Raw genomic sequence first — 23,180 nt, 5'->3', positions numbered from 1 at the left:
TAACACATAAAGCAGAGCCAGCACAATCTCAGACAACCAGCTGCTATGCCACTACACTCTTCTTGATCTGATCTTACCCTCCAAGCATCATGGAAACTAAATTCCAAAGTAATACTTATATATCCCATAAAATGCATTAAAAACAAAAACCTTCCTTTAATAATTTAGCATACAATCAGTTTTCACCTGAAGAAGCAAGTTTTCACTCTTTACTGGCAAGTCAGTTGCAGCCTTAATTGCAGGCATGATGACAAGCAGCCTGCCCAGAATGTGCTTGAAAAGACATGAATCCTTAGTTAGCAAAGTGTGGCTTAGTTTTAATGTTATCAGCTGAGTTGTACAGCGCATGCTCTGAGCTTGATCCAGGGCCTCTTCTAGTGGGAGTCAAGGGCTTAGAAGGGATTTGGTTTGTACTTTGCAGACTGTGAACCTGCAGATCATCCTAAGCTTAATTCTGCAGCCATTCACAAGACAAAACTCTGATCTCCAGATACTTTAAATAGATCCCAAAGGAACCAGAATTAATCCTTGATCAGCCGTGAGTACAAATGTTCTGTATAAAAACGTCTTTCCATCAGCAGCTCCTTTCTCAGCAGAAGAAACATGCTTTTGCAGCCTGGCAAGTATGCAGCAGCCAGGGAATGCCAAAGGGATGAGGTGGAGATTCGGAGGAAGTCACAGCAGCACTAAGTCTGCATGAGGACAAACCCTCAGCAGGCAGCACACCTCTCACATCACTGACTGTCAGGAGACACCAACACAATCCACAGCCGAGTCCTGAAATCCTTCGCGAGTGCCAGAGTGAAGCATCTATTTTGTTAACAGTAGCACAGGCACCCAAACAAGGCTGACCTTACAAACCAGGCTACCACCCTGAACTAAATCTAGGATGTTGCAGCACACCTACCATACTTACCAATAACATAGGAGAGGATTAGATTCCAGCCTGTGATGAACGCCCACAGCTCGCCCACAGTCACGTAGCTGTAGAGATAAGCTGATCCCGTCTTAGGAACTCGGGCACCAAATTCTCCGTAGCAGAGTCCGGCCAGCACTGAAGCCAAGGCAGCAATCAAGAAGGAGATAACGATGGCAGGTCCTGCGTTTACCCGTGCCACAGCTCCAGCCAGTACATAGACACCTGCACCCAAAGTGCTGCCTACACCCAGAGCCACCAAGTCAAATGTGTTGAGGCATCTTGAGAGACGACTATCTTCTCGAGTGCAGTCCACGTTTTTCCGGCGAAGAAGCTGGTTTCCAAAATTGGTAATTTTCTGACACTCCATCTTCGTGTTTGAGCCTGCAAGAAAGATGCTGCTATGATTATCTAGACCAGAATACCCTCCTGAAACAGCATCACTGCACAGGTACAACGCTAAAGCCCTGTTACCTTCCCACCTGCCCACTTTCCACCTTTTTACATGGTAAACATCTCCTTTTGCATTTTACCTAGACTTACCACAGGGAATTAAAACAAACAAACTCAAAGCCTTTTCTGCTTCCAACTCCCAGTCATGCTGCAAAGCCTGCACAATCCTGGGAGAGAGGCGGCACTCCAGTCCAGCTTCCATCCTGCTCCACAGTCACCCAGTCAACACATAAATGGGCAAGCCAAAACCACAAAAGCCCATCTTTCAGATTTCAGGAGTTTTCCTGATCTGGGCATGAGTACTTTAAAAGTCAGTGCCCCAGTTACCCCATTTATCACACTTTGGTTAACACTGCAGAGAGCTTGTGGAGTGCACAAACCCGATACTACTGGGATGAACTTAAATACAAGAACGTTGTAGGGGCATGCATAACACATCCCAACCTGATGGGTGCTCAGCCTGCAGGAATAGCTACCCCAGGATAACCTTTCCTGTAAGATGTGCTGTACAGACATCAGATTCTCAGAACCAACTGCTTTCCTCTAAAAATCTACAGGCTGTGTGATACAGCCTCCATCTTCCATCTCAGGCAGCATTCTGTAGCTTCAAGGGCCCAACCCTGATATCTGCACTACAACATTAACACTGGCTTCAATAACAAGGCTTTAAAAATGTTTCTTTGTTAATTACGGGAGAGGAAAAGGTTCTTTCATTTAGATGCCATGCTGGACTGAGGCATACACTTTCCAGCAGTACACACTGCACACTAACATCTATACTATGACGAGAGTAATCAGTAGGTAAAAATATTATTAAATGTCATTTACAATATGGTTCAGTGAGACTGGTACTTCATCAGCTCCAGCTAAAACCCAGCGCAAAAGGTGGGAAAATACATGCTATGAAACTTGATTGAGTCAGCTGTTAAATCCATGCTTCAGTTTTCTCACTATAGCATCAATGACAAAACCAAAAATTCTCTTCACTTTTCTAAGACATCAGTCTTAAGTCCTGGCTTAAATCCCTTTTTCTTGGCTCTACGCTAACTCCCCCACTATGAGAAAGTAATTACAACTGCAGGAACAGGGCTGAGGATTAACAAGCCCCACTGTGACAGAAATTGTCTCCCACCAACAGCTCTCAAACATACTCCCAACAGACATGGATTTAGACAAATGGAGAAAGGCAAGTTTTAGGCCAATCTTACAAAAACCTCATTTCACTAACCATGGGAGTTTCCAGTGCAAAGAGAGAAAACTATCTTTCTCCCTTCAGTAGGAAGGCAGACCTAAGTCTCTATGTAAGTGCATTCATATGTCAGATTGTACATGCAGACTCCTTCCCACTTCAACCTTACACAAATCAATGCCAGCCAGGATTGCCTTTGGCTGGACACCTGCCCACCTCCCCAAAGCAGGGACAGGACAGTCCTGAACTTTGAACTGGGTTAAACAGACAAAAGGGTGTGGCACTGAAGCATTCCCTATGAATCTTGTTGCTTTCTAGGACAAGTCCTATGAAGACCACGGCAATGGGGCTAACTCATCCTCTCTGCTCAGCACTGGTGATGGTTGACATTCAGCCTGGAGCGCCAGGAAACATGAAGAATCCCAGTGCCACGCACCAAGAAAAAATGCTGCAAAAGATACAAAAAAATCCCTGCAAATAAAACAAAAAAAAATCCCTGCCATAAACTGCAGCTGTAAGCAAGACACACACAGGAGATGTGCTGATGAATTTATTTTCCAAAGTTAGTGTGAAAGACAAGACCAGTTTGACACAGAACCACACTCTGGATTTTAGGACAAACAAGGAGTTATTCTGAGGTACAGAAACATCAAGACATGCCAATGAACAGCTGAAAAACAGTTTACTTTTGCTAAGTCAGTATTTATGGCAACATTTAGACATTCAATGGCCCATATAGAGGAGTTAGAAGCAACACAGAAGACTACACGAAAGTTCCAGCTGAGGCTATTAATAAAGAAACTAAAACAGAGATGGACCAGCTCAGGGAGAAGCTGAGTGATGAGCCAGTGAGGTCTACAGAGATGTAGTGCAGGTGTGCAGGGCTCACATGCCCTTTGCACAGAGTCCCAGTCAAGACCAGATAGACCTCTGAGGCTGAAATGGACAAACCATAGGAGAATGCTGGAGAAACTCAGAGATTTTCCTCAGACATATTAATCCCTGGTAACACTACAGAGCCAGGCCTTCCCAGATCCCAGTAATTTATGCAATGTTTTGTGTTCCTTGGGTTCTGGACCTCCAAGCTGACATCAACCTTGCTGAGCATCCTGGATTTCATCCTACAAGGTGTTGAACATTTCTTATGTGGAAAAGCAAGATGAGGGAGGAGGGTATCTTGCATGGTTGGATCATGTAATGTACTGAAGGAAAAGGTTTGTGATGTGCTCATTCATCAACACGTGGGTTTCTACAATTCCCACACAAGAAGAATGGGGCTGACTGTAATTGCTAGATGGCACTAATGATTCATGTGCTTGCAGAATGTGAGCAACCTACTGCCCTACACAACACACAAAGCTCCAAGGACATGCTCTGTGGTGGACAAAAGCAAAAGGCAGAGGTCAGGCTGTGCAGTCTGACATTATCTTAGTCTAGGGAAGTGCCCCTAGGTGGAGGTGGACCAAGGTTCCCTGCAGGTGAGAGCCGCTCTTCCTCCTCCTTCCACCACCAGTGAAACTCAAGATGCCGTGAATGCTAAGCCTCTTTCAAGATTTGGCTCAAGGACTTTCTGGCTTCAAAAACATGCTACCTAATAATAATGGTAGACTTTTTACTTCTTACAGAGCCATTCACCTTAACTAAATCTGGTGTCTTGCAAAACAAGTATGACTTAGTAGTCCCAAACCAAAGGGTGTTTTAGCTCTGCACTGAAAATGAAGGTGTATCTGGTACCAAATGCCCTTCCTTGTCACATCATGAAAAATCACTCCTTTGGCAACAACAAGGCTGGAGAGAGGTAATGGCCCCAAGACAGAAATGGCCCCTTAGTGCAGGGAGGAATGACCAGTGCATGAACTTCATAAAGTTTTGCCAAGGGGCCAGCGGGTGTTCAGTTTATTCTTTAGGGAAAAAAAATCTAGCAATTTACTTTAAGTTTATGTGTCACTCAAGAGTATCCCACAAGAAATACGTTTCAAAATTGTTTCATTCTGAAGCCCCCTCCAGCATATCTTCAAGTATTCACAGCTGCACTACAGCTATCAAGAATAAAGCAGAACTGCTTCTTATGGATAATTTGTTTAGGAGAGGGGTTATTTAATTATGACAGAACTGGAAATTAAGACCAACATCCTGTAATTGGCTTAATGCCAGCAGAGGGTGCTCTCCTAGCTCATCTCCAGATCAAGATATCAACTTCCTCCTGCCCAAGAAGCATCTCAAAGTCTGAGCATCTCTGTTGTGAATAAAATGCTTCCCATAGCCTGCAGGTAACAGAGAGCTGCATGCAGGACACAGTACCCACACTTAGCTGCGTTTTGTGGCACTCGCACTGTCACTCATCTCACAGACAACTGATTCCCATCCTAAGCACTTCTTACATGTTTTCATTGCTTTTGAAATAGCAGGTACCAAAGCAACCCTTCACTTTCAATTATATTCACTGTAGCTTGACAAAGAGACCTTCAATGAAGACAAGTGAGATTGTTTTCAGGAGGACTATCTTCTGCTTTTGCAGGATGCAGTACAGGGGCCATTACACCTTTGCCCAAAACCTTTCCTCTGCATCATTTGTTATCTTTGCAATTGTATCAAAGAGTGATTTTGGCAGAGATAATTATTTTTCCCTTCTTAGAAGTTGGATCCAGCTGTGATTTCGCTTTCTGAAACAGTAATTCTTGCCTTTGAAGTGAGGAAACATGTTCTGGGCTGGTTCCTCTCACTCCCACTCCCAAACCCACTTGAAAGGATGAGCCCTTTTTTGAATCTACAGTCAGTATTCCTGTGCTATAAAGCAGTCCTAATAACATAAACGAATCAAAATTATTCCAGAAATGTTACCTGATGGTACGTAACTACCTTCAAATTGAGGAAACTTGATCTGAATGAACATTGATTAGCTCTGTTCTGCATATCCCAAGCTCTCACCCCTGCTTTAGCTCCAGTTTCTCCAATAAGAAACACTGAGCTGTGAGCTCCAACCACTCAGATGCTGGGTAGGAAATGCCTTCACCCCAAGGCTCTGCGTACCTTCATGTTTCAGCAGGAGATGAGGTCTTTGAGAGCAGTGGGAAGCAATGACACACTTAGATAACTTAGCAAGGCGGACCCTGGGGCAGAGGCCACATCCTTGGGTGAAATTCTGTCCCACTGAAGTCAATGGCAAAGCTCCCACTGACTTCAATAGCAGACAATTTCCACCCAGCTACTGGTCCTTGCCTTTTATTTACAATGCACTTTATGTTTGTTACTTTTGTTCCCTGTCCAAATTCTTGTGCCTTAACTTTATTGTATTTTCAAATAAAATAAGATATTCTTCTTCCTCTTATCTAGTGGCTAACACACCTATTGTATCAGGTCGATAGATTTCCTTCCCCATTAACAACATTTTTAAAAACAACATTCTTCAAAACAAACCCATAAGAAAATAAGCAATCTTGCACGTGGTTAACAGTGAAAAGTAAACCATAACAAACATCTGTCCAGCTAAACATAAAAAAACAAGCTGACAGGACACCATTTTACATAAGCAGTACTATCATTTCCTCAACAATTAAATTGTTTCAGCTTCTGAAAAACCACTCCTTACTTATTTCAAAACACTGCTGCTCCTGACCCTTTTCTTCTCCATGTTACAGAAGAGCATAGAGTTAAAGCTGATTAAGCAGAACAAGGAGGTTTTTACTAAGAAAAGAAGAAAACCTAAGCCTGACCCCATTACACATCTAACGAACTTCCCAGGAACCTCCTTGGAGGAAGCGTGAGCAGAAATTCTGATTCAACATTGTCCCACAAATGCTTATATCCATTTTGAAATGCATGGAAAATGTCTACTCCCACCAGTACCTTTCTCTCACAATGTCCTGTGGGCACTCTCGCATTTGTTGAAGACCAAAAGGAAGCTGAGGAAAAATATCCCCCATAGAGCTATACCATCACTGCTACTAGTCTACAGAACAAAGAGCTTGTGCTTGCACTACGTTGATATATTTGACAATGTGGAAAAGTTTTGATGCTGTATTTTTAGTTTAAACACAGTCAGCTCCCTGAACAAGTATGTAGTGATGATGTCAACTTTCTGATTAACACATGGGAAACAAACCCACTTGGAAGCCCTTTCCAAAAGGCTCATTTTGCTACTTCCATCCCCAAGGTTGCATCATTCACAGAGAAGTCCTACATAGAAAAAGAAGAGATGGAAAATTTCAATTCCTATTATTGCTGTGAGCATTACAGATATTTTTGGGGTGTCCGATTTGTCTGGAGACTCCTAAATGTACAGATCATGTTGTAAGGGACCAAACTAGAACCACTGAATGTTTTTTGAAGCATCATTCAGAAAGCCAACAGTCACCAAGGCACATGAGTCCTGGGTCCGATCCATTACTGTACAAAGTAGAGATTGTGTTAGGTATGTCCTTCCAAAATGTCTTGTCTTGAAAATCTCCAATACTTTGTTATTTTACTCTGCAACAAGTGACAAGATGGTTACAGAAGACGCTGAACTATCCCAGCTGACATTGGAACACCTATCTCAAGACATTTAGAAACAGAAGCAAAGGACATGGCATCAGACCCTAAGGTGCATCTGGCTGTGTCCCTGAAGCTGCTGCAAGTATCCCCATCAGCTGTGCTGGGCGAGGCAGGCAGTTAAGAGAAGACACACTTGGGACAAGTGCTGAGAACAGACTCAGAGGCCATGATTGTAGCCATTTGCAGATACTAGCCACCACCAAAAAGGCTGATGAAATCAAAGGCATGGCAAAGCATTCACATTATGAGAAGCTGGATTGTATCTCACCATAGCAGCAAATGGAAAGGAGTCCAAGTCAAAAGCCACCAAAATAGCTGTAATACTTTGCATTTGTTTCACTGTGCGTAAAGATGCTATTCTGCTGAAATATTTTAACCAGACAAGGAGTGTATTGTCCATGAGCTGTTAAATTGTTACCGCCTTAATTATAATATTTTTATCTTTGTTCTTTTTCACATGAGTGCATATATCTCAATATACATTAATCTAGATTAAATCAGAGTATACATATATGGGCATTAATTTTATATGCTTTGCCAATTCTGTCATTAAAAACCAAGATCAGCCACAAGCAAGGCATTTTCTACTCAGAAGGAGGCCATCCAGTTAAATACAAACTCACGCTAAATGCAGATAAGGGCACACACGTGTGAATATGCAACACAGTCTTAATTTACCTGCTTAATGGCACACTGCCCATATGAAGGTGACCATGTTACTCTCCTCTCTTGAGTGCAGATCCTTTACCATCATGGGAGAGAGGTGCTGCTGGGGGATCAGCCCACTGTCAGAGATGGCTGGCTATTGTGCAGGTTTCTGTTCATCAAGCTCCTGAGCATTAGGGACATTTCCAAGATAGTCTCTCCTGCTCCTCTCCAGGTGTCTCATAGACCTGGAGGATTTCTTCCATTGGAAAAGCAGCAGTGAGCTGCTGTCTCTAATCCCTGTGCCACCCAATTACCAGCAATGAGTTACTGAAGTGAACACCAAGTCCCACTGGACATGAAGAAGGTGCTGATGCTTTAATACCACTTTGGGAGAATGTCAGGGTGCTGCAGCTCACCCAGCTGCTTTCCAAACTATTACAGCTACCGGCTGCATGAAGGTCAAAAAAATACTCTCTCATTCCAGCACAACTTCTGAGATGGCAAAGACCATCCTTTTCCCCACGACAGACAAGAAATCTCAACTTCCCCAAAATTTCGAAGCAGGCAAACTTTAACCTTTTGTCTCAATACCTGCAGAAAACTCCATCTGCGTTATTTGTGATGATACACAAAACCCATTTTGAAGTAAGCAGTTGCTTTTGACCAAAATAAAGGAGAGAGGTTTCTGCTGTGAAAGTCATGAGAGGAATGGTTCAAACTCTCAGAATCCAACCTTTAAAATCTCTGAAATGGAAGTTGTGATGCCCTTTCTTCCCCACAAAGCTCCAGCTGTGATTAACACCAAAAGTGGCACACAATAAGCCACTCAACAGGTAAGAGTTGGGTAGACGTGAATTCCTCTCCTTAGCTACTGCAGAAACACACACCCTCCCATGCTTAATTTGCAGTGGGGAATTTGATGTGACGATTGCTTTGCAACTGCAGGCACAATGAAAGACTGGGATGGGATACTGCCCAAGCGTTGCAAGAACAGGTTAGAGAAATACCTTTTACACACAAACTGCATATAGTGCACCTTGCCTCAAGGCAGAGAAGACTCAGGTGCAGCCAGACAGCATGTTTACTTTGGCAGGGTTAAATCATGAAATCAGATATTCCTCTCCCAGGCTACTGCGTGTCACCCTGTAGCTGTATCAGAATAACCACCTGGGGTATTGTGCTGAAAAACGGCAACACTGAAATGAACTCAACATTGTGCCTACAGCTGACTGGATGGCAAACCACTGCAGACAGCAGACAGGGCACAGGAGAGGCATGCAACATTTTCCAGGATGAATTCTCCTGCAAGAAGTATCATCCAGCAAAAGGTGCCTCTGGCGCTCTCTGCCCTTTTAGCCCATATTTCAGATTTCAGCTGCTGAAGATCTCCTGTCAGCTCAAAATAGCACCCAGATGTTTGGAGGAGGACAATGCTTTATTTGCCATCCACAACACCTCAGAGATCAAAAAGTTGAGGAAATGTCTTCCTGCCTAACCAAAGGGCATCACAGCTCTCTAATTGCATGAATCACCATTTTTTGATGAAAAAGCATTTAATTGAAAAGTCTCCCACCAGGTCTAAACAGTATCCTCAAACAGTTCCTCAGCATGACTTCAAATTACACTTTGCAAGAAAATTGCTTGATTTAACTCCCTCAATTTGTCATAAAACCCAAGGGGATCTCCACTGATAATTACACTCCCCAAATGAGAGCCTGAGACAGACTGCCAGGGATTCAACTGAAGTAACCCACAGTCTGCCAGAGACTCAGCCTTGGTGTTGAGCAGAAAGAAACTTATGCTCTGGGAAACAATATTAAGTAAGTGTGTTTCTCTCGCCTTAAAGTCAGATAAAATGAAGAGAAATCTCTGCTTAGCTAAAACTCCTGGCCACATCATTCAGCATGCTCCAGTCATGGTCCCCGGACAAGAAACCTTGGAAAAATAAAAGGTGGGAAATGTCCCTTAGGGGATAAGGAAGCAAGTTAGACAGAGACAGAAGTTGGTTTGTTATTAAAACAATAGTGGGGAAACAAACAAAACATTAAGAACCTTAACCTTCACAGGGAACAACAAACACTATCCTGTACAGACAGGAGACACATCCAATGAGACTGACACATGGAAGGAAGGAAGACTTCCCTGAACACTGTCATTTCACAAGGATAAAAGGGAGAGCCAAGGGGATTTTCAAGGTGTGAACAACAGACAGAACAAAGTGGGTACAAGTCAGTGGATCTTGCTATGTCACTCAGCAGTGCAGAGCAGGTGGAGGCCAGCAGCGACAGCTCCAGCTGGAGGAGACAGAGCCATGGGGCAGCAGCAGACCCTGGCCACCCTTGCCAAGCAAGCCATGAGCATCCTGCCTGGGTGACAGGCTGGAGCATGGACCTGTGTTTGGCCATGCCCATGAACCAGCATGTCTGTCGGTCAGATGTTTCTCAAACAGGCACACTCCCAGCACTGATGCACCAGCACTGCTGTCCCACTTAAAAACTTTTGCTGTTAGCATAATGGGTACTCACTTGAAGTAAAGGATCCCTTTACTGGGAAAGCAGGCACGTTGTTTCTCTGCACAAAGTGGAAATGCTTTTTCAGAGGACATGCTCTGTAACAAACCTCAGAGGAACTGCTCACACAAGGGAGAGCTCAGCCTGTGCTGGGCACACACTCGTTCAGGGAGGAAGGAGAGCAGAAATTGTACGTGGTCAAGTCACAGAGCTGCCTGTACCTTATGCCAAGATGATTCCAGGCTTCTGAGATAGGTTTTGCTATCCTTGCATAACTGTGTATGCAAAAATAAGCACTCAGAGTCAGAATGGATGGGGCTTTGAGCAATCCCAGCACAGGTGGATTGGACTACATGGATCTTAAAAGGTCTGTTCCAATCCAAATAATTCTAAGATTCTATGAAACATCAAAGTATGTTACATCACTCCTTTAGGCTTATGCAATCAAAACAAAGTCATTAGAATATATATGTATTAATTTAGGAGTTTTTCCACTGATTTGCAGGCCATTCAAGGGCTTGCCCCAGGCAGAACTCCAAGTCAAACCTGCCAGCCCTGCACTCTGATATGGCTGTTGGATAGTGACTCAACATAGCAGAATAATTAAGAAAAACTTCCCTTTTCTGAAGAAACCAAAGTTAATTTCTCATTGGACATGCCAGATGAATTCAAAAATATGTAATAACCTTCTGAGGGCACTTGCATGACTACAGAGCTAATACTAAAGCATTCTGCAAAAATTATTTACACCCTATGAAAGAGAAGGCTAGCATGAAAGGAGCTAAAATGTTTTGCTTTTAGTCTCAGTATTCCCACATTCCAGCCATAATCCAAGGGCTGGAGAGGGATCAGCTCATTCCAAGCCTCACATGTTTGTCATTGCAGGCACAGACAAGCACTTCACATCCCCTCTGGCTGCTGTGTGCAAGCACATACTCTCCTGCAGCAGAGAGGGTGATGTGTGTCTGCAGTTTCAGGGGTGGTTATTCCAGCTAATTCCCACTGGAGCGTTCCTCAGCAAGGCCTTTCCCTGAGAGACAGTGTGCTGATGCACACTGGAACAACAGTAATGACTGAATGCTGATCAAACTAATACTGCCCTTTGACCAGACATACCCCACTAACCAGGGTCACTAATGCCAAAGGAGACAAGAGTGCCGACTTGGATGGGCCACTGATGCCCTGGCTGCCTGGAACAGCATGAGGAGCTCCCTCAGGAGGAAGCCCTAAATGAGGCAGTCTGGGCAGCCCAATCCAAGGCAGAGGGTCCTGTTGAGCACCACTGGTATGGCCACACTCCCAATGTAACATGGATATGGCAGTGTTTTACCTTGCTGACAATTAACGACTCCCTTCCCTGCCAGTCCAAGACACGCCTCACCTGGGACTGTCATTTTGGAATGGGAAGTAGGTTGGGCAGGGTAGCCATGGAGCCTGGTTGCCAGGACTACAGGATGTGTCCATATTATGGTAGTCCAGGCATACACCAATAGAAAAATAGGGGCTGAGGATGGTGCGAGGTGGTGGAGCAGAGGAGATAAAGTATGGGGCTGTGTGAGGGACAAAGAGAGGGCAAGTGATAAAAGCCACCTGGCACCCCTCCGGTGCTACCTGGCACCCTTCCTGGTTCCCTGCAGGAACAGAGCCAGCACGTGCAGGGATGATGGACACCACACTCACCTCCCCTCACCATGGCAGGGTGGTGGGCAGACACTCCTGGCCTGAGATCAAACCATCCCAGCCACGACTGCCCACCCTGGCCAACACTGCTACCCATGCTGTCTTCAGGCTTGCAACATGGTGCTCACATTGCATCATCTTCCCACATTCCTTCCCTTCCCAGCAGCGACCCTCTCACCGTCAAGAGTTGAGAGTGGGTAAAAATGAACTAATGCTTAGGAATAGCAGTGATTCAGAGTTTGTAGGGCTTTCGCAAGCACTACACTCGGTTTCCATGGCAGCTTCACCCACACTCTTACCTGCTGTTAAAACTTCACACTCCATAAATCACCAGCTTTGGTTTCAGTGTTTGACCCAATCCTGCCTGTCTTCTACAGTTGCTCAGTGCTACACCCCACCAGAGCAGTAAAATCCCTTATTCAGAAGGACAGGAGAGCCCAACTAATTTTAAAAAAAAAGGGGCATTAAAAAAAAAGGCAATATAAAATGGGATTCCTAGTCTGTGTGGAAAAAAACTGTCTCAGAAGAGTTTTGCAAATAATCCCACAAGACATTGCAGTAAAGACTTCATAGCTCCTAAACTGATGTATTTACAACAAAATGCCTTAGAAAATTGCATCCATTTTTGGCATTTAAGTCTAAAATAAGTACACAACATGGTAAATGATAAGAACATGATTTTTAATCAGTATGTCAGTGGGGCAACTAACCACTTCTGTTTTCACATAGAGATATCAAACCTCTATTTTGATACATTCTATCTAAATAAATCTTACCAGAAAGAGGTAAAACACTGATGTGCAATTAAATTTTACAGTTAGGTAGGTGTGGAAGGTTTTTTTTGCCTTGAGTAAATACTCTTTTCTTAGGCACAAGTTCACCATTCAGCTCCTTCCTGCTCCCTGACAGGAGAGCTATTGTCTAAGGAGAGTTCTGCCTCCACCTAACTAAACATTCAAAGCCATAAGGCTGCTGACAGGGAAGGGCTGGGGAAAAGAGGTGTCCACATTTCATATCTCAGAACTTCTCTCAAACGTGTACCAAAAGGCTTCCCACTCCTTTCTGGGATCAAATTAAGACTTGCTGATGGTTTGTGGGGGATTAGGGTTTTTTTTCCCCAAAAAAGAAGCAAAGATGACACTAACCAGCCAAACTTTGAGCCAGACCACAAGGCATATTTCAGGTCTCAATGCTGCCAATGCAGAGGGATCTTGTTCCCTCTCAACATAAGGTTCCATGCTGGCCAACCCAAAGAAGGATTTGGGCAGAAAGCTCGGGGATATGAGAGCTGAAGGAGCAGCAAGAGCAGAGATGATGAAAGGATACCAGGAGGTTAGAAATGCAAAAAGTTGGCAGATTTGGCCTAAGCCTCGCCATGAGACTGCTGCAAAATACAGTGCAGACTCAGCCTCATTCCACACAAAGGAAGGCATTACCTTGTAGCCAGCCTCACACTCTACTGTGCCGCTTGCGTGGCAGAAAGCCAGCCCTTGCAAACTCACATCTCTCCATGAAGAGAGCTTGTTCTGGCTCCCTCAGAAGCACAAGGCAACTTACAGAAGAGATTAACTTCCATGAACAAAAAAAAAGATTTGCCATCTACTTTTTATTTAACCCCATCAGCCTAGTAGTTGCCCAATTTGAAGGCTAAAATTTTACTCAGATTTCTGAATTTATTGGAATTGTCACCTGCACCTCCCTGTCCTTCATGGAAAAGCCTGGTTTGCCTCAAAACCTGCACCCAGAACACAGTGCCAGAGATATGAGAAGCCATCCAGGACACAGTCCTGTCAAGAAGTTATATTGTTATTCTTAAAAATAATTGTGTCTCTATCAGCAAAATACAGTATTTGGAGTAAATATGCATTTTTTTATTGGGAGAAAAATTACTAATATAATCCAGTCTGTTAAACTTTTTAAAAACAGCACTGTATTTTTCTACCTCATCATTCTGGCATCAAAGGAAATCACTCCTAATTATATTTATGGGAGTATGCAGAGAGACCTAAAAATGACAGTCTCAGAGAAGTATGTTGAAATGTATAATGCAACATCTCAGAACACGTACACAGTGCCATCTCTCCCCATGTCACTTACCTAGAACAAGAAACTTTGAAGTAAAATAAGGTCTGGTGCTGCTAAGCGCAAGAAGGAACAAACCACTGACTGCAAATATTCTGCTTAGCTCCACTGTGCTGGGACTTGCAAAGGAAAATAGGTGGTTTTAAAGCAAAATAAGTGAAGCAAACGATAAATAGCATTTTCCCCCCAAAGGCTCTGAGCAGGAGCATGAAAAGCAAAGAGCTGCTGTTGTGTTTTTGATGGTGCCCTGCACCGTGCTGTTCTGCTCTCTAGGTATTTCCTTCAAAAGAAAAAACAGGTTCAAAAATAACATCTGTGATGGTTTATCTGGAGCAGACAAAACACATCAACAGAGTGGCTTCAGAACTTGCACAAGTTTCTCTGGGGGACATCCTTGCATTTCTTCACATGCCAACCAAGTTACAAGGGGTAGGATTCCTCCCGACTAGCTTCTGCCCACTCCAAAGAAGACATTTGGGCTTAAAGTATCATCTCACCCATCTCTATAACCAGCAGGCAAACACAGGCACCTCCAGGCATAAACTGATTCCTTTTGAGAAGAGATGGGAGCTATGGCCCTCCAGACCCACCTTGCTACTGCTGGGCTCTAGCAGATAACTAGGAAAACTCCACCAGACCAATGCTCAAGACGGAAGACAGAACTGTACCTAGAGCCAGCTGAAGCAGAAACACATCAGTGAATTTTGACCAGTCTTTCTGGCCAGCATGGACAGATGTACAACAGCACAGCACCTTTGCACTTCAAACCTGCAACAGCCAAGTGCTATAGTTTTCTCACTGGCCTGCCCTCTGCTTTTGGAAGCTACAAGCACACAAACCAGCCTGGTGGACAGACTGTCCCTGCAACATGAGACAAAGAATAAAAGTCTTCACATCACATGAGTTACAGGTCACCCTGTTTGTGAACTTTCTGGAGGGGAAAAAACAAATAAAGTGGCATGCAGCAGCATCCTTTGCTTGGGAATTATCTCACACAGGTCATCAAACAGCTGTCAGGCAGTGTGCAACCCCAAGTAGAGTTTAATCAGCAACCTAAAGATGAAAGACTATAATTCTAGTTACCTGAGCCAACTAGTCCCCTTTGGAATATTTTCTAAAGACACAACACCTTATTTACTTGGCTAGCTGAAACTGCATTATAAGAGTCACTTCAACAAAACAACCTCTTTCAACAAACTCAATAATACATTTTTTCCAACTAGTTTATTTTAACAATTTTTCACCTGACAAAAGCAAGCTCTTCTTCAGCCTAACAAAAGTGTTAATTTATCAAATCACAGTAACTGCTTGCACAGTACTTCTACTCCTGTTGCACACACATCCAAATAAACGTCCTACATCAGCATTCCTAAATGAAATGCAACTAGGATTAACAGTGGACTGATTCTGTTATGGTTTAAATTTTGTACTTTTTTATTCCTTCTTTTCTTATTTTTCAGAATCGCTTTCAAGATTTCACAGACTAGATTTCATAGTAAGCAGTTTGGGGAAGCAGACCCTTTGGAAGCAAGTTCTCCTAAGCCCTAATCTCACCATAAAATTAAAAGGTGATTTTTCATGGTGTCTCTCTTATAGCAATGGAAAGCAGCACTAAACCACATCCCACATATACCCCACAAACTCAAAGCAAACTCATCTTTCATTTAATCAAACCACTGAAACAATGTGGTCCACTGTCAACACTCACAGCAGCACCTTTAACAGTGTAGACTGGTTTTCTTACAGCTCCAACTGCACTGGCTGCAGAGGTAAATGCCCCCAAACGCTTGGTACCACCACTGCCTTTTATGTTCCAGACATCATCATCCTCACTGCTCTGTGCACTGAGCTATCTGTACAGCATTCCAGATTACTTCAAACACTGTTAACACGAGTTAAAAATATTTTCTAGAGACACACCATACTTCTTACTTTGCCAGCTGAAACTTCAAAGATATAACCTACCTGCTAACTCAAGTTAGCAAAGCCCTACCAGGATAAGAGGAAAATTTAGTGAGGGCTCCTGCTCAGCAAAGAAGCCAGTAGCACAATTTTTTTCTACAGTAGTTACTGCAGCTCCTGAACACACCAGAACTGCGCCTCTGTGAATCAAAGTTTTCTGAACTGTTTTTTATTTGAGTAAGAAGGGTTAAAAAAACCACAAACCAAACCAAACAAAACGGAAACTGAAAAATATACCTGGAACCAAACACTTCACAGTATTCTATTTTGGAAACTCTGATATAAGGCACTTTGTACCAGATACCACTCATAGGATTTATGACCTACCACCTTGGTGATCTCTAGCACTGGCAAGGACCCTGGCAAGGGCAGCAGCTGAGTTGGGAGCTCCAGCTCCAGATACCAACACCCACAAACTGCCCAGAAGCCGCAGGCACTCGTCAAGAACCCTGCAACCAGCAGACCCATCACAATGCAAGTGACTGGCAAGTGATAGCACCCATGTTTTGTTTGACCATAGGATTCAGTCATGCCTTTTTCTTCCTTTGTTTAATTTTTTTGTTCGGTAGGTTTAAGTAGCCAGTGACATTGCAACAACGGCACTAAGGAGGGAGTGCTCAAATACCAAAACAAACCCACTCACTGCAAACCGCCACAACTCTCCCCAAAGTCACTGAAGCATCTGAAAACATCACAAGTTTGAGAAAAACACTCAAGTCATTTATGCCTCCTTTTACAGTCAATGGAAAGCACATGTCAGGTCACAACTCATTTTTTTTAGCGCACCAGGCTGCGATGAATCACATGCCAGGAACATCCTGCCTAACTGTAAAGGGAGCCAGTGGTGAATACCTTGGACATTGGATGACTACATCTGCTCAGATGAATGCTACCTTCTATAGCATTCAGCACATGACAGATCTGCAAGGATTTTGACCCTGGGATCATGAAGGATGGGATATAACAGGTAATGAAAAAAAGTCTGGGATACTGTCAAACACACTGATGTACAAAGAAGAGAAGACCCACCCTGGGCTATTAACTGTGGGTCAGTGTTGACTGCGGCTGACTCCAACCAACTCTGCCCAGAAGAACTGAACTAGTTCTCCACACCACCCAGCCTCACCGTTCTGCTGGTCAATGACACCACTAATTTCTCCACATACATGGTTAAAGCAGCAGGATTTCTTAGCTTAGCCTTCAGGATAGGCAAAGAGGCTCCATCACATCCCTATCTGCCATTTAGCATCACAATGGCACAGCCCATAAGTCTCACCAGAAGCAAGCCAGAATGCACCTGGCCCTTCTTCAGATGAAGTAACTCACCTTCTTTTCCTCATGAGCCACTCAACACTGATGCCTTTAGCATCACAGGTATGGGTCAAGAGAAGAGAATTAAAGTTACCACTTTGCTGCTCTCTGAAAACTGAGATACAATTTGAAGTGACCTTCCTGAAAGGCCACTACTAAAGTCTTATTAAGCTGTCGTGGTGGATCATGGCTGAGGAACTTGGTAGATCAAGAGTGAACAAAAGGTAGAAGTAGTAATTGCAAAAAGATCTCTGTCCTCCTTCACCCAAACCACATTTCTCTCTCTCTTCTTTCCCATCTGAGACCAAATAATCATCACCACTCCTTTTTCCCCCTTCCCTCTTACACACTCCAGGCCATCAGCTGTGCTCAATGCCAGACAGATTGGTGCTCACTCATGTCTCAGAATCACACAATTGTGAAGGCTGGAAAAGAACTGCAAGATCACTGAATCCAACCTTTAGCCGTATCACACAACCTAATGCAGAGACACAGAGTTTGGGCATGTCATCATATGAGGATGAATACTGCCTGCAATCTGGCAATAGATTACACAGGAAAAAGGAGGAAGGGAAAGAAAAAAAAAAAAGAAGAGGGAGTGATCAGTGTTTCCACAGAAATACAACTCAGAACTGGTTACTTCAGTAACTGCTTTAAGAGTTACGAGTTTCCTCTTGTCTAACCTAATTCTTTTTGTATAGCAAATCCTGCTTTCTCCATGTGGAGTCAAGAGCATAGTGCATTTGTGCAATCACGTCACACCCACGCTCACAACTGTTTGAATGAGAAGTTTAGTAGGGCTCAGGTTTCTGTCACAGCCCCCTCAAAACAGAGTGCCACTGATAAGCACAACCGTATAAGCAGCAAGGCTCAAAACTTTACAAATACCAGAAGAGCAGCATAAATAAGGGATTAAACACCCAGAAGTGCCCCTGCTCAGGAAAAGGTTTTATTTCAAAGCCAACGTGACCATCTAAAGTATGCATGTTGTCTGTCCTCATCAGATTGCTCAACTTGCAAGATACTAAAAATATCTGAATGCAAAATAACTTGCAAGAGTTGTGGCAATCAACGAACTTGCTCCTTCTTTGCACCAGAGTCAGCAGTTGCAGCTACGGAGCCTCTGTACTTCCACAGTCCCTCTTCTATCGTATTATATGGAAAACTTGTCTAAAAAGAATGTCAGTTGGCCACTGAAGACAACAGAAGTCCATAGAGTATCTGACCAAGAGTTACATCCAAGTATTCATTGTATTTGCACCTAACTTGGAGACAGCGAGACAGTCAAGCATGAGCAAGTGAACAGCTTAAAAAGGAAGCGCTGTCCCACGCAACACCTACACATGTAACCACATTTGGCCCCCTGGCTTTGCCGAGTGCAGAGGCAGGTAAGGTAGGGTGCTCACTGGTTCACCTCATGCTGGACATCACCATGAAGTTGTTGCTCACGGACAAAGTTAACAGCTGCAAATGATCACATGCAATGGCAAAACCACTCAGCTACGAGCCAGCTAACTCATAGTGCTGCAACACGATCATCACCTCAGCAATTCTGCCCAGATCTGCACCCTGGATACTCTATACAGAGCTGCAACTGCCTTTCTGTCATGTGTCTGTACAGTACCTACACAAACACCCTACTCCAAAACCAAGGCTTCCAGCAGCTGACAACACAACTAACTATCAATTTTGTAAGTAGTCCCAATCCTTCTGTCCAGCCCTAGCTATATATAAATTTCCTCTTAAGGTTTTTTTAGTGGGTTGTCCCCCCACCAGCTCTACCCCATCTGCCACAAACATTCACACACACGTATGCAAAAAGATGAGACCCATCTGTCAGTCAGGGCAGGTGCCTGCAAGACGCTGACAAACGAAACAGAGACAAGCCCCTCTCGCGATCACAGGAGCAGCAAAGTGTTCGTGGCTGGCCCCAGCACTACGGCTGATACTGGCATTTTTGGTAAATTCTGTCTTTGTTGCAGTTTGAAAAAGGAAGCAAAACAGAGCACGGCAGACCCTCTGGACCTACCCTGGCCACGGAAAGGCCGTCAGGGGCATGGCTTAGACTTCGACCTTGACACCTGCGCCTTCAACTCCATCACTGCCATGCTCCCCGTGGCGCTGCTCGAATGGCAGAGGGAAGACAAGCAAGAAAAGGGATTAACTCGGGAACACGCACGCACGGACGTGACCTTTCCAACTCTGCCCCGGCCCGCTGCATCCCTGGCACAGGGATCGCGCGGCCAGAGAAGGTGATGCCGGTGACGGTAGCTCCCTACCCCGCGCCAAGCAAAGGCCCTTCCCGGCGGCATTCTGGGGGATCCCGCGCTCAGCAGAGGAGCTGCGACAGCGCTGGGCTGGCCCTCCGGGAGAGATGTGCCGCGGGAAAGCTCCGCTCCCCTCCGCGCCGCATGGGTTTCATCATGCAAAATGGACGCACCGCGTGGGCACCGCCGCCCGCACGGCCCCGCTCCGGCTCCGCACGGCCCCCCGCACTCACCCGCGCCCAGCGAGGGGCACCCCGGCGCCGGCCGGCTCGGGCGGGAGGCGAGACGGCTCAACTACAGCCGCGGGTCCCCGCCATGGCTTTAAGCGCGCCCAGCTTCCCCCGCCAATGGTTCTTCCCGCCGCCGGAAGAGGTGGGCTCGGCTAGACTGGGCTGGGGGTGAGGGGAGGCCGCGCCCAGGCAGCTCCTAGGGTAGGGCATCCCCCCGAGCGAGCAGGATGCGCCATGCGCCATGGCCGAGCGGGGCAATGGACAGCGAGGTCACCTCCCTGGAGCAGAGGACTTCTTCGACACAGGCAGGCAGCTCATGCGCTAGTCCGGCATGGACTGAAAACCTATTCGGGTTATTAACATTGTGGCCCCCCTTTTGAACTCACCCTAATAGTTCCAAGTCCGTCTTGTGTTGGAGACACAAGAACTGGTGGCAGTACTCCAGGTGGGGTCTCACAAGACAAGAGTAGAGGTGGAGAATCACCTCCTTCAACTTGCTGATCATAATGCTTTTGATGCAGCCCAGGATTCAATAGCGGTGAATGCTGTGGACTTGGATTAGGCTTTTGACATTGCCTCCCATGAAGCACGATGCCCCCAAACAAGGAATACACTATAGATGAAATTGCCACAGATATACCAAAACTGGGTCAAACAGCCCAAAAGAGCTGTGGATGTCAAAAGGAGAACAGCATGGGGTCTGGGCCAGGCTTGGCTAGATCCCATTTCCATTACCATTCAGAAGGTCCATGGTGAGGCAACTATGGAAAAAGTTTCTAGTGTGCTGCATGATGAGGCATCATCTGAACATGGATCTTGAAGAAACAGTCCAAAAATTAAGTGCAATTCTAGAAAGGAGGAGAGTGATAGTTTAGGAATGAAGACGAAAGCAACAGTGGAGAACTGTTGGCTGAGCAACCAATTGAGTTTGTACCAGGGAGGCCTACATGGGGTATTAAGAAAAGTTTCTTTCAAGCCGTGAACAGGCTGCCCAAGGAAGTAGTGTAGTCACCTGCCCTGGAAGTATTGAAAAGACATGTAGATGTGGCACTGAAGGACCCATAACAACATGGTTTAGTGGTGGACTTGGCAGTGCTGGGGTAGTGGTTGGACTTGATGATTTTAAAGGTCTTTTGCAACCTAAATGACTCTATGATTAGCAAAAGCTTGGGAGATTACAGTGAATCCCAAAAGTCACATGAGACTGCTGCATGGGACTAACGGTACTAATGAAAAAGAACAGCCACCCAAAAGAAACGTATCTTTCTAGTAGAACACCTTAATGGAAACATATGTGGGATGTAGAAAGTAATAACGAAGCTGTAATCAACAGTGCTGAAGCTTCAGTTGGAGTACTATGCTAATTTTGACATATAACCATAAAGCAATACACCTGCTTGGGAGAATCCTGAAAAAAATGCTGGTAAGACACATATTCATTAAAGAAAAGCACAAGGAATTGTTTTTCCTTTCCAGAACAAAAGTAGAACAATCCTTGAAGGCATAAACAGGCAAAGGTTTAAACAATAACGACAAAAAGTCATTGTTTCATGCCAATTACAACTGCAGTCAGCCGTTTATTTTAGAACAATTTGGTTGCAAAGGAAAACAGGTGTATAGCCATTTTGCTTTTTATTATCTGTAGTAACAGCAATATAAATGTATAAAAATACACTTCAGAAAATGTATAAGGAAAAGAAAAAGAAAGGACGGATAAAAACAGAAAGATATATATCACCACCTGTTGGATCCAGCAATGGGACTTGGTAATTGCAGTTTCAATATCTTCTGGTTAATGTGATGTTCACAAATCTTGTGGAAGTGATGGTTGCTGTCCTACAGAAGTGATGGTCTTAATCTGTCAGGTGTGGAGGAAGTCCATGAAACTCAAAGATTTCATGAAGTATATATGCTCAGGGTCAGGTGGGAATGCCTAGCACCTCCCCTGGGGCATGGAGTTTTACACTGGATGATGTAATACAGTGAGTCAGGGGATATTCTGAGATCCTCTGATGGTCTAAGTTGGGAGTCTCTGATGTTCTAAGTCATTACAGCTGCCTAGTATGTCAGTGCAATTGAGTCCATTATGACCCATCACCAGAGGTGAATACCTCCAGGCCAGTAATGAATGTCTCAGTGCTTCCCTGGGCAGGGAGTTATCACAACTGAGTCATTTGGTGAGGAAAATTGTCCACCCCCAAAACCTCCCTCAGGTCTGCCCCTTGACATGCCTTCCCAGAATTGAGTCAGAGGTCTCAAGACCTCTTCCTTCTTCACCATCATCATCTTCAGCATCACATGCTTTCTTTGGAGTTTCTCCAAGATTTCTGGGCCTTCTAGGTTGCTTTGACTACAACAATACCTTATTATGTCCTTCCTAGGTATGTGTCCCAAACATGATGTCCTCCCTAAATTGTTTTTTCTTGAACAGACCCTTAAACAAAATTAGAGGAATTCCAAAAATTTGATACAAAGCGTGACAAAAGGGGGTTTAGTAACTGTTAACTGCTATTTTAAAGTGTTAGAAACTATACAGGTATATTAAAAATCAATATGCTACAAATCTTAAGAATCTCCAAGGCATCAGGTGGGTAGAAAGTGCCATGCATCCTGCTGTCTAGGGAACTCTCTAAGCAACTCCGACAAGTGTATGTTAAAAGGGGTCTAAGATTAGCTTATATACAAGAAACCTCAAATATACTATGCAGCAGTTCTCTGCCAATTTAACAAAAAACCAGTTATCCAGTGGCTAATGACCCCTAGCAGTACATGACTGAGGTCATCCAAGGTGACTTGCTAACATCTGAGATATCATCCCAGTCTCAAAGGCTGCTCATGTTACTAAATAGAACGGGCTGTGTCCTGTTCTCTGTCTTTGAGGGCAAGCTGCACAGCGCAGCTTGCATCCATACAGCAAAACCCTCCTCTTCTCCAAAACAACTCCATAGCAAGGTGACCACCTCCAAACCACTCACTGGCTAGAGCAATCCCGTGCTGTACCATGAACTGTTTGCAGACATTGTCTGAGAGAGGGCTGTGTTCCACAGGCCATACCTGTAGCAGGAACTGTTAAACACCATGGGGAACTGAGAACTGGTACACCATCCAAGACACTCACCATGTTTTATTTACTAAGATAGGTGTAGCTAGGAAGGCTTTGTTATAGACCTAAAACTAGACAAGACAAAATTTTGGACAGGTGGCTTTGGCATTTCCTCATGAGCAGCTCAGGCACTGCACCAATTGTGGTAGACTTTGGTCCCCAGGATGTGATTTTCTCTCATTTACTATACAAAAGAATAAGATGTCTTCCTCAGCATTGTAAATTCTGTTAACAGAGCGAAATTAACTTCCTGGCATTACAGCTCTGTGTACCCTCCTACATCTGGCCCTTGATCT

The 23,180-nt window shown here is 44.5% G+C and overlaps 1 protein-coding gene across 4 annotated transcripts in view; it reads right to left on the bottom strand.

Moving 5' to 3' along the window:
* The window catches only part of SLC7A1 (solute carrier family 7 member 1), an 86,236-nt gene that overhangs the window by 27,058 nt on the left and 35,998 nt on the right, over positions 1-23,180 (bottom strand). Inside the window, exons 1-2 of one of the 4 annotated variants that reach the window (XM_071553201.1) lie at positions 21,523-21,638; positions 917-1,300 (exon numbers count right to left, since the gene is read on the bottom strand). In XM_071553201.1, coding sequence (XP_071409302.1) covers positions 917-1,286 — 370 coding nt within the window. In that variant the 5' untranslated portion in view covers positions 1,287-1,300; positions 21,523-21,638. Of the gene's footprint in view, positions 1-916; positions 1,301-19,313; positions 19,764-19,784; positions 19,902-21,522; positions 21,639-23,180 lie in introns of those variants that run through there. The other 3 variants (XM_071553172.1, XM_071553180.1, XM_071553190.1) reach the window with 3 other exon arrangements.

This window comes from Pithys albifrons, chromosome 1 (genome assembly GCF_047495875.1).
Source record: "Pithys albifrons albifrons isolate INPA30051 chromosome 1, PitAlb_v1, whole genome shotgun sequence".
In the NCBI taxonomy this organism is placed as follows: domain Eukaryota; kingdom Metazoa; phylum Chordata; class Aves; order Passeriformes; family Thamnophilidae; genus Pithys; species Pithys albifrons.
This window is presented reverse-complemented; position numbering and strand designations above follow the sequence as displayed.